Here is an 11,460-nt window from a genome sequence, read left to right as displayed (position 1 = left end):
ACTCTATTTAAGACTCGCGATTCGAACTCTATTCCGAGCTCTGCGCGTTTCAGATCCGCGGTGCCGCTGAATAGTCAAGAGTGATCAGTTTTACGCACGGACGTATAATTGACATTTGGAAGACGACAGTGAAACCAAACGTGAAGAAACTCGTCGTGATTTTGGTCCCAATCCTTTGGTGCTACTAGAGGCATGTTGAGAAGAGCGAGAGGTTTTATAGTTGGGCAAGATTTACTATGCGCGTGCCAGACTCCGCCTACCGCACGGCGCGTCATTGGCGAGTAACGGCGAAGGGGAGTCACTCCCCTGCCTACTTTTAATAGCTTTGTCATGTGATGGAAAGCAGTTGTAAGACAGGTGCCCTCGGTTCATTGTCAGTGAGGGGCGCGAGGGAACGAGTGGATTTTCTCTTTTGCCCGTGATTTCTTTTTTATTTTTCCGTGCCGTCATTCAGGGGCTGGATGGCGTGGGACAGGTGTAATCAGGATTCGGTGTGGAGAGAACTAGAGGTGAGAACTGATGTGCAACTTATTCTTCCAGGGCTGGAGCACAATTTTTTCTTTCTTGAGGAGACGGAGCGCTGAGAAAAACCCTCCAAGACTGCTGCTGTAGCTCCGGTTGACGCACGGGGGAAACGCACGGGAATACGCCGGGTTGTGAGAAGGTCTAATGTGTTGTGTGTGCTGTGATTTATCTGGCGATATAGCGAGAGGCTTTTTTTTTTCTCGGAGTTGAACAGTGACAGCCTACTTAGGATGTCTTGTCGTGGGAAATTGTGTTGACATGCCCGTGGATGGAGAGCGCGCGCTCGTTTCCTCGCTCGCTGGTAACGCAGGTGATGATGAGACAGGTATATCTGCCTCAGATGTGCTGGAATTACTAATATATGTGCTCGGTGCGTCAGGTATTGTACATCGAAACTTTCCCATCAGAAAAGCAGACACGGTCTCGAACGGAAGGCTGTTTCGCGTGCATGCATTCCGAGCGCGTGCTGGATTTAATGTTGAAGAATATCGGCTGTGCATTGGGATTTCGATGCTGAACATGTTTTACTTTTTATTTAGCAAGACATCATCGCGCTGCTCCAGTGCAATGCCTCAATAGGGATTGCATAGCTGTGCATGACGTTTGTCGCTTTTTAAGTGTACACGAATCGCGGAAACGCGCAATTCTGGACGCTTTTTGGTTCGGCGAAATGCAAGATGTGCACTTTATCGTTAAGTATGCATTATCAGTGCAGATCTATCTATCTATCTATCTATCTATCTATCTATCTATCTATCTATCTATCTATCTATCTATCTATCTATCTATCGTAGTCGTATTTTAAAAGCATTTCTTGGATGAAACTTTTACGCACCATAGACACAAATGTCTCGCTGTATATATGCTGTCTAGGCTGCGCCGTACGCACGTGAGCTATTGTTATGTACATTTTAAGAGGTTAGTTGAGTGTCTCATTCGGAGCATAAATCCATCTAAACACAATCAGCAAATTGCTTCTCGGTTCCAATTCTAATCATATCAGTTCCAGGTGCCTACAAGTAGCTATTCTCTCTCTCTCTCTCTCTCTCTCTCTCTCTCTCTCTCTCTCTCTCTCTGCATGAGCTCGTGATAAGCGTGTCCGTATTTTTGAGTGGAAAAAAATAAAATAAAACAGGAGAGGGCTGCAGAAGATGCATGTCATTTGATCAGATATTATCATTAGTCTGTCACTGCATGTGAGCGTTTTGCTATAAATCTGTGACAGCAGAAGGACAGGGTGTCGTAAATAGATCTAAACTAAATAAAATGCCGATGATCAAAGTGTATCGTGCGTGATATCTGTAATCCAAACTGCATCATCCTGATGTTTACGAGCGGAGCATCGCTCTTTATTTGCGGCATTCGCATTACTGAGAAAAGAGCAGTGATGTTGACAGGAATCGGGGTTAAAAATGAGCAGTTAGTTAGTCGGCGTGGGACACAATTGCACAAAATAAATAATATTAAACATTGCGCTGTTGATGGAAAAGCATCACTCTACAGCATCCTCTGTTAAAACTCTATACACCTGTGTGTGCGCGCGCGCTGTCGGTCAGTTTATCCGCGCTCACGGCTGCTGCTGCTTCAGCTTCCACTTCGCTTCTGTTTTACTCACAACATACTCATTGCAATGAAGTACAGTATTCTGACCAATCAGAGGGCGTGGCTGTTGCGCTCTTCCCCACGACGGCCCGCCCCTCCCCTCCCGCGACCAATCACAGCATTGTTTGTTTTCTGGTTGGTTGTGTTGTTGTGGAAAACACTGTGTCCACATTTGAATACGCTTGTAGGTTAGATATACATGTTTACCTCATGTGCACGTTTGTAAGCGGCAGTGAATGGAGTAGCTTTTGAATAGTAGTCAAACAGGTCTGAATTATGTTGGTAAGTTACACTCTCCATGAATCATATGAAGCAGGGGTGCTCAAAATTTCTCTTACACTTAGGAATAAAGGTACACGAGCTGTCACTGGGGTGGTACCTTTTTAAAAGGTACAGATTTGTACATATTATTACCTCAAGGGTACATATTAGTATCTAAAAAGTACAAACGTGTTCCTCTTAAAATTTTAAGGGAATAAAAATACTTTTGAGCTACCAATATGAACCATTCAAGTACAAATGTGCACCTTTTCAGAAGGTACCACCCCAGTGACAGCTCATGTACCTTCATTTCTGAGAGTGTATGAAGGGCCACACACCAAACTTGATTGAGGCTAGTGGGCTGAAGGCAGATTAAGGTGGGGTAATTTAGGGGTAATTTCCTAATTTATGTAATAATGTTTAAAAATGACTAAACAGCATTGCTTTATATTAACTAATACAGTATTTTGGACATTTCATAATAAACTTAACACATAAAAAAAATAATAATCTAGTTTATAACACAATTACACTAGTTTTTGCATTGATTTGCTTGCCGATGTGTTCTGAATAGTCAATGTCTACTCTCCGTCGAGGGACAGTTTTTACATTTTTAAAAATCTGATTCATTTACAACATTTAATTGAAACATTTAATATCAGTTCGCTTTTTTGTAGCTCAGCAATACGACAAACAAAAAAGCTTACGTCAAATTAGAAATGAGGATCTCTATGTTAAAGTCATTCACCCCAACCCTCTTCATCATACTCATTGTCCTCTCAGATGGGATGGTGGGCCAAAGCAAAGGTTACAATGGGCCAACTTTGGCCCACAGGTCCTACTTTGGGCATCTCTGATATAAAGGAAGAGTTATTGCTTGCATTTGTCAGACAGTTGCGGAGTTTTGAGATATTATGATGCATTATGTCATGCAGTTTTTCAAAGCTTTGCTTAAAACGACTGGTAAAGGGTATTTAGTGACAGAAAACTATTGTAAATTGGCTTATTTTATCGATTTTCACATAGTTTTTATATACTTATGAGTAGCACCAGACGGAATCTGCGGACGTTTCTTGCTATTTCTGCAGAGAATTTTGGTAAAAATCTGCGGAATTATTTTGGAAGTATCGTAACTAAAACATTAATATTTGAAAAAAATAAAATGTTATTTTTAAACTTTTATTAAATGTTTAAAATGCAAATCCAACTAGATTCACTTTATTTGGTAAACAAAGCAAGTCTCTCATATAACATATATACTAAAAGACAGAAAATATGACTTTAGAAACTGCATTGTACATAAATCAGATAAACATTTTCATATTAGTCAATAATATTACTATGATTAATATATATAAAAAAACTGAATAAATTTAGATTTACAGAAATTTACTTAATTTAATAAACACAATTAATGATGGGCTAAAAATCTGCGAACATCTGCGGAATTCTGCACATGCAGATTCCGTGTGGGCAGCCTGATCTCACGAGAAAACGTAAGTATTTGACGTTTTGCCAGTTTAGTGGCTAATTCATACAATATCTTACGAGTTCAGTTCTACGAAATTGTACAATTTTAAAAAGGAGGCGTGGCACCTAACTCCACCCCTAAACCCAACCGTCATTGGGGGATGAGCAAATCGTTCTAAAAGGTACAAATTAGATCATACGAATTTGTACGAATTAGCCACTAAATCAAAAAGTTACGAATTGCCGTGAGATTGTGTTGGTGTGGGCCTACTTATGAGCAATTCCATGCAAATGTCAACCTTGCCATGAAACAAATTACGCTTTCACCAAAATACGAAAGCCGTTTAAGTTTTTTGTGTACGAAAGTATTTTACAGCACTTTAAAAAATACAAAAAAAATCTTTCTGTCAGTATTTTCAAACTACTTGATTTATCAAAGTCACACAAGTGGCAATTTCACATCTGTCACATCCATAACGGAGAAATGTCACATGCATAACAGAGCTTTTTCCTAATAAATGCACAAATATTAAATAAAATAAAGCCAATCATGTTTGTTCTACAGAGAGACAACTCTTATCTTTTTGATTAGCATTGTTTATTTTAAGTTGTAGAGTTTAATTCACAGAATTTCTACAAAGTATGTTGTATATTGTAAGCTTGCATACTTTTTTGGTCACATCCATAACGCGTGTTTGTTTTTACTCATTTAAGGTACAAAACATGTTTACAGATCGATATTTTTCTGATCTCTTAACTCTGAGGTTAGTTGATTTGGAAAATATAAACAGATATTTCAATATAATGTCAACAAATACTGTCTTTGGATTTTTTACTGCAAATGTCACATCCATAACGCTGGAAATGCACTTATGTATTTATTTATTGGTTTGTTCATTCGTTCATTCATTCATTAGTTAGTTAATCAAGGGAGATCAATTTAAGCATTGTTCTATCAGGGAATATCAAAATGAAAACATCGCCCTGTCTTGAATATCAAACACCCTCAGTTGTCACGTTGCCGAAACATTTCAGATTGGTAAGAGAACATAGGAAACATTTCTTTATTCTCAAGAATCAATACATCTTTTTGTGTGCATCACATGTTAAAACCTGACAAAGGATGACTGGCAAGCTTTACTGGATTCAAAAAGAAAGACAGAAATGAATGGGATCAGGTTTTAAAGTAAATGCAAATCAATAAATAAACAAACTAGAGAAAACCAATCAATAAAAACAATGCAAAAGGAATAGGTCTGCAAGCTTATTCCAGGAACATGTTTATATGGAGACAGGCATCTGTATACGAGGTGCTGTGCAGCCCGACCAGAGCTGAATATGATTTAATATCTGTTGATCCCACCGTTTGCGGTCTGATAATGTGTTTGGGATCACAAAGTCAGACAAATAAACAGTAAATGCAAGCAAACAGTTAAACAAGGCAACTTCTGGTAACCCTTTACACTGCTGGGTTCCACACAATCGATTTGTGATGGGAAAACATGAATGAGTTAAGTTAGCTTATTAGTATTTACGAATTTAAGTTGATTGAACATAAAACAATTAGGTTGCTGCATTAAACATTCAAGAATTGTGTTGTTTCAGCTCATTTTAAATACTAATAGTAGTTTGAACAAGCATCATTTTTTAAGTATACAGTTTAGGTAACAATTCACATTTACTGCTGGCTTATTGTCTGCCTATTATTAAGATATGAACTGTTTATTAGCACTTATAAACTATGACCTTATTTTAAATCCCGAATCCTATAATTCCAAAACCAAACTACTAGCTTACAAGCTATTAATAGGCAGCTGATTAGTAGTTTATTGAGCTAAAAGTCTTAGTTAATGGTTGGTTAATGTTTTAATAGTACAATAAAATAAAGTGTGACTCAAATTTTACAGTGTTTGAGTGTTTGGTAACACTTTATTTGTTGGTCTTTTACCTGTGTTCCTTGTACTTACTATAGTAATCAAAATTAATTATGCATAACTGCATGCAACTAACCCTGAACGTAAACTTAATCCTTACCCTATAGCAGGGATCACCAAACTTGTTCCTGGAGGGCCGGTGTCCTGCAGATTTTAGCTCCAACCCTAATCAAACACACCTGATCAAGGTCTAACTAGGTATACTTGAAACACCCAGGCAGGTGTGTTTAGGCAAGTTGGAGCTAAACCCTGCAGGGCACCGGACCTCCAGGAAAGAGATTGGTGACCCCTGCCCTGTAAGTACAAGTACACTGTAAATAAAAAAATAAAAATAAGAAAAAAGAAACAAGTGATTTCCATTTATTTACGGTTGTGAAGTGCATTATGGGATGTTGATCTCGTTTGATGTTGAAATTCAACTCTACAGTTTAACAAAGTGACTTTTATTGACATTTTAGTTGTTTGAAAATACATAATGTGCTGTATAATAAATAATATACAGAGAAATGACTCTGTAAAATAGCCGAACATGTACTGGTGGTTTATTACAAGGGTTTTGTACTGTAATATACAACACCAACCCAGACAATATAACAGTTTAAACTATTAAAAAGGTTCATAAAAATCAATTTTTTTCAAACTTGTCGTGGTTAAAAGTTATTGGAAGCAAGATCAGGGTCTCATAATGCAACTTAAAAGCATAAATAAACATCATACACGGAATAAAAACATGAGTCATGCTAATTTACAGCTATTTTGTTACAGTGTAGTTAATTAAAATTACTCATTGTTTAATTTAATTGTTACACTCTAACAAAAGAAACCCTCTATTAAAGCAAAACCGAATAGTTCTACTATCAAAAATGTCCCTGCCAGATTTGACAGCATCACTATCAGACCGCTAAATATGTAACTTATTAAGTGTTTTCCATTTATTTTCTCCGCTCTGTCGACTTTTGATGTTAGAAATTCAACTCTACACTTTAACAAAGGGACTTTTATTGACATTTTAGTAGTCTGAAATAAATTAATGTGCAAGAAATTATTTATAGCTGTCAAAAATGTCCCTGCCAGATCCAACAGCATCACAATCAGACCATTAAATATGTAACCTATTACACGTTTTCCATTTATTTTCTCTGCTCTGTCGACGTTTGATGTTGAAAATTCAACTCTACACTTTAACAAAGTATATTTTATTGACATTTTAGTAGTTTGAAAAAAAAAATATGATGTAAGAAATAATTTATAGCTATCTAAAATGAATCTGACAGATTTAACAGCATCACTATCAGACCATTAAATGTGTAACCAAATGTTTTTCATTTATTTTCTCTGCTCTGTTGACTTTTGATGTTGAAAATTCAACTCTACACTTTAACAAAGTATCTTTTATTGACATTTTAGTAGTTTGAAATACTATAATGTGTAAGAAATAATTTATAGCTATCAAAAATGTCCCTGCCAGATTTAACAGCATCACAATCAGACCATTAAATATGTAACCTATTAAATGTTTTCCATTTATTTTCTCCGCTCTGTCGACTTTTCATGTTAGAAATTCAACTCTACACTTTAACAAAGTGACTTTTATTGACATTTTATTATTTTAAAATAATATAATGTACAAGAAATAATGTATAGCTATTAAAAATGTCCCTGTGAGATTCGATAGCATCACAATTAGATCGATAAATATGTAACTTTAGTTTTTTCCATTTATTTTCTCTGCTCTGTCGACTTTTGATGTTGAAAATTCAACTCTAGTCTACACTTTAACAAAGTGACTTTTATTGGCATTTTAGTTGTTTGAAATATTAAGAAATAATATATATCTATCAAAAATGTCCCTTACAGATTCAACAACATCACAATCAGACCATTAAATATGTAACTTAAGTGTTTTTCATTTACTTTTCTCTGCTCTGTCAACTTTTAATGTTGAAAATTCAACTCTACACCATAAAAAAGTGACTTTTATTGACATTTTAGTAGTTTGAAATACATTAATTTGTAAGAAATAATTTATAGCTATCAAAAATGTCCCTGCCAGATCCAACAGCATCACAATCAGACCATTAATTATATAACCTATTACACGTTTTCCATTTATTTTCTCTGCTCTGTCGACTTTTGATGTTAAAAATTCAACTCTACACTATAACAAAGTGAGTTTTATTGCCATTTTAATAGTTTGAAATAATATAATGTACAAGAAATAATGTATAGCTATTAAAAATGTCCCTGTTACATTCGACAGCATCACAATTAGATCGATAAATATGTAACTTAAGTGTTTTTTATTTATTTTCTCTGCTCTGTCAACTTTTAATGTTGAAAATTCAACTCTACACCATAACAAAGTGACTTTTATTGGCATTTTAGTAGTTTGAAATATTAAGAAATAATATATATCTATCAAAAATGTCCCTTACAGATTCAACGACATCACAATCAGACCATTAAATATGTAACTTAAGTGTTTTTCATTTACTTTTATCTGCTCTGTCAACTTTTAATGTTGAAAATTCAACTCTACACCATAAAAAAGTGACTTTTATTGACATTTTAGTAGTTTGAAATATTAAGAAATAATATATGTCTATCAAAAATGTCCCTTACAGATTCAACGACATCACAATCAGACCATTAAATATGTAACTTAAGTGTTTTTCATTTACTTTTCTCTGCTCTGTCAACTTTTAATGTTGAAAATTCAACTCTACACCATAACAAAGTGACTTTTATTGACATTTTAGCTGTTTTAAATCAATGTACAAGAAATAATTCATAGCCATCAAAAATGTCCCTGTGAAATTCGACATTACAATCAGACCGTTAAATATGTAACTTATTAGACAATTGAGTGCAAACACCAAACGAAGACGTTTATTGTGTCAGCAAATATGTGCTCAGCAATCTCATCTCTCTCTTCCAGTGCGCTGCCTTGGTTGGTGAAGACCAGCCCCTTTGCCCTGACCTGCCTGAGCTTGACCTTTCTGAGCTGGATGTCAGCGACCTCGACGCGGATAGCTTTCTGGGAGGACTCAAGTGGTACAGCGACCAATCAGAAATCATTTCCAGTCAGTATGGCAATGAAGCATCCAACCTGTTTGAGGTAAGGAGGGTCATCGCACCGCGGTGTTTCCTTATCTGTTCATGCATGCTTGTAAAATTAGATATGATTTCAGCCTCATGTAGTTTATTGAGAGTAGGGCTGCACGATATTGGAAAAAATCTAGCAATGCGATGGTTTGTTGTTCTGCATTATACAGTGCTCAACATAAATAAGTTAAAAATTAATATTTTGATCAGTGAATATAGGTCATACATTTTGGTGCAATTAAACAAACAGATTTATTAAACAGATACATTTAATAAAATAATGTTTTAGTCAACACAATTGAGTTGAAAATGATTATTTTGATAAATTTCTAAGTGAATATAGGTTATATATGTTGGTTCATTTAAACAAAACTGATCTATTAAACAGATATATTTATTAAAATAATGTTTTAGTCAACATAAATGAGTTGAAAATTAATGTTTCGATCCATTTCTCAGTGAATATAGGTCATATATTTTGGTGCATTCAAACAAAGCAGATCTATTAAACAGATACATTTATTAAAATAATATTTTAGTCAACATAAATGAGTTGAAAATTAATGTTTCGATCCATTTCTCAGTGAATATAGGTCATATATTTTGGTGCATTCAAACAAAACAGATCTATTAAACAGATATATTTATTAAAATAATGTTTTAGTCAACATAAATGAGTTGAAAATTAATGTTTCGATCCATTTCTCAGTGAATATAGGTCATATATTTTGGTGCATTCAAACAAAGCAGATCTATTAAACAGATACATTTATTAAAATAATATTTTAGTCAACATAAATGAGTTGAAAATTAATATTTCGATCCATTTCTTAGTGAATATAGGTTATATATGTTGGTGCATTTAAACAAAACAGATCTATTAAACAGATATATTTAATATAATAATATTTTAGTCAACATAAATGAGTTGAAAATTAATATTTCAATCCATTTCTCAGTGAATATAGGTCATATATTTTGGTGCATTCAAACAAAACTGATTTATTAAACAGATATATTTATTAAAATAATGTTTTAGTCACCGAACATCTTTAGAAACAGAAAGATAACACATTTAAATGCATGCCAAATATTGGAAAAAGAAATTACAACCTACAAAAATGTCAAGAAAATTTGATTAATTCTTTGCCCTATTTATTTTGGACTGTTCTCATACGTTATATTGTTAGACTAGCTCCAGATTTGGCTTCAGTACTGACTGATCTATTGTATACGCACAAAATATTAATTTAAATGAAAGATTTATGAGTGGTGTACTCAATTGCACAAAATATTGAAGTCAGAATTATTAGCCCCCCTTTTTTATTTTTAAATATTTTCCAAATGATGTTCAACAGAGCAAGGAAATTTTCACAGTATGTCTGATAATATTTTTTCTTTAGGAGAAAGTCTTATTTGTTTTATTTCGGCTAGAATAAAAGCAGCTTTTATTTTTTTTAAAACACCATTTTAGATGCAAAATTATTAGCCCCTTTTAGCTATATTTGTTTTGGATGGTCTACAAAACAAAACATTGTCATACAATAACTTGCCTAATTAACCTAACCTGCCTAGTTAACCTAATTAACCTAGTTAAGCCTTTAAATGTCACTTTAAGCTGTATAGAAGTGTCTTGAAAAATATCAAGTCACATATTATTTACTGTCATCATGGCAAAGATAAAATAAATCAGTTATTAGAAATGAGTTATTAAAACTATTATGTTTAGAAATGTGTTGAAAAAATCTCTTCGTTAAACAGAAATTAAGGAAAAAAAATAAACAGCGAGCTAATAATTCAACTGTATGTTGAGCACTGTATGCTCCAAGATTAATATCATTTCAGCAGATGACCTAAATATCTCCATTTGGAAAGAATTTATAATATTAGATGGATTGGGATGATGCAGTGGGCCAGTGAATCTGCCTAAAACGTAATAAACATCTACAAGCAGATATAAATACAATAAAGAGAAAGATACAGCTGAAATAAACACTATGTTATTGTTTTCTGATTGCAATAAACGAATAATCATATTTAATTAAAATGTAAAAAAAAAAAATATATATATATATATATATATATATATATATATATATTTTTTTTTTTACATATATATTTTTTTATATATATATTTTTTATATATATATATACATATTTTATATATATATATAATAAAAATGCGTTATTAAAGTTACAAACAGTACAATTTCTCAATCCTGAATGCTTTTAAATCATTGCGAATGATGATCACATAGTGATATCGATGCTAAACGATATATTGTGCAGCCCTAATTGAGAGCGCTTGTATCTGTGATTGTGGAATTGTTCACAAGCTGGTTTATTAGTTAATAACAGAATGGGAATGAGCATTCACTCATGGCGTCTGATAGTATTATGATAAGAACGCAACCTTTGCTCGGTATACTTTAGGTCAGCGTTTGTACCAGCAATCTTGTGCTTGGAGCGCTGAAGTTTATGGGTGTTTGTGTGCGCATTTCTCCCGCTGTTCCAGAGTAATGGTCAGTTATAATAGAGTGCTGCGGTGTTCGCCCACTGTTTT

At 34.0% G+C, this 11,460-nt stretch overlaps 1 protein-coding gene across 11 annotated transcripts in view; it reads left to right on the top strand.

Annotated features, from left to right (window-relative positions):
* The first annotated feature begins 344 nt into the window (after positions 1-344).
* The window catches only part of ppargc1a (peroxisome proliferator-activated receptor gamma, coactivator 1 alpha), a 93,913-nt gene continuing 82,797 nt past the window's right edge, over positions 345-11,460 (top strand). For all 11 annotated transcript variants that reach the window (XM_017357140.4, XM_073907568.1, XM_073907564.1 and 8 more), the window contains exons 1-2: positions 345-509; positions 8,731-8,910. In XM_017357140.4, the coding sequence (XP_017212629.1) occupies positions 462-509; positions 8,731-8,910 (228 nt within the window). In that variant the 5' untranslated portion in view covers positions 345-461. The remainder of the gene's footprint in view (positions 510-8,730; positions 8,911-11,460) is intronic.

Source organism: Danio rerio, chromosome 7 (genome assembly GCF_049306965.1).
Source record: "Danio rerio strain Tuebingen ecotype United States chromosome 7, GRCz12tu, whole genome shotgun sequence".
NCBI lineage: Eukaryota > Metazoa > Chordata > Actinopteri > Cypriniformes > Danionidae > Danio > Danio rerio.
The sequence above is the reverse complement of the archived record's forward strand: the minus strand, read 5'-3'. Positions and strand labels throughout refer to the sequence as shown.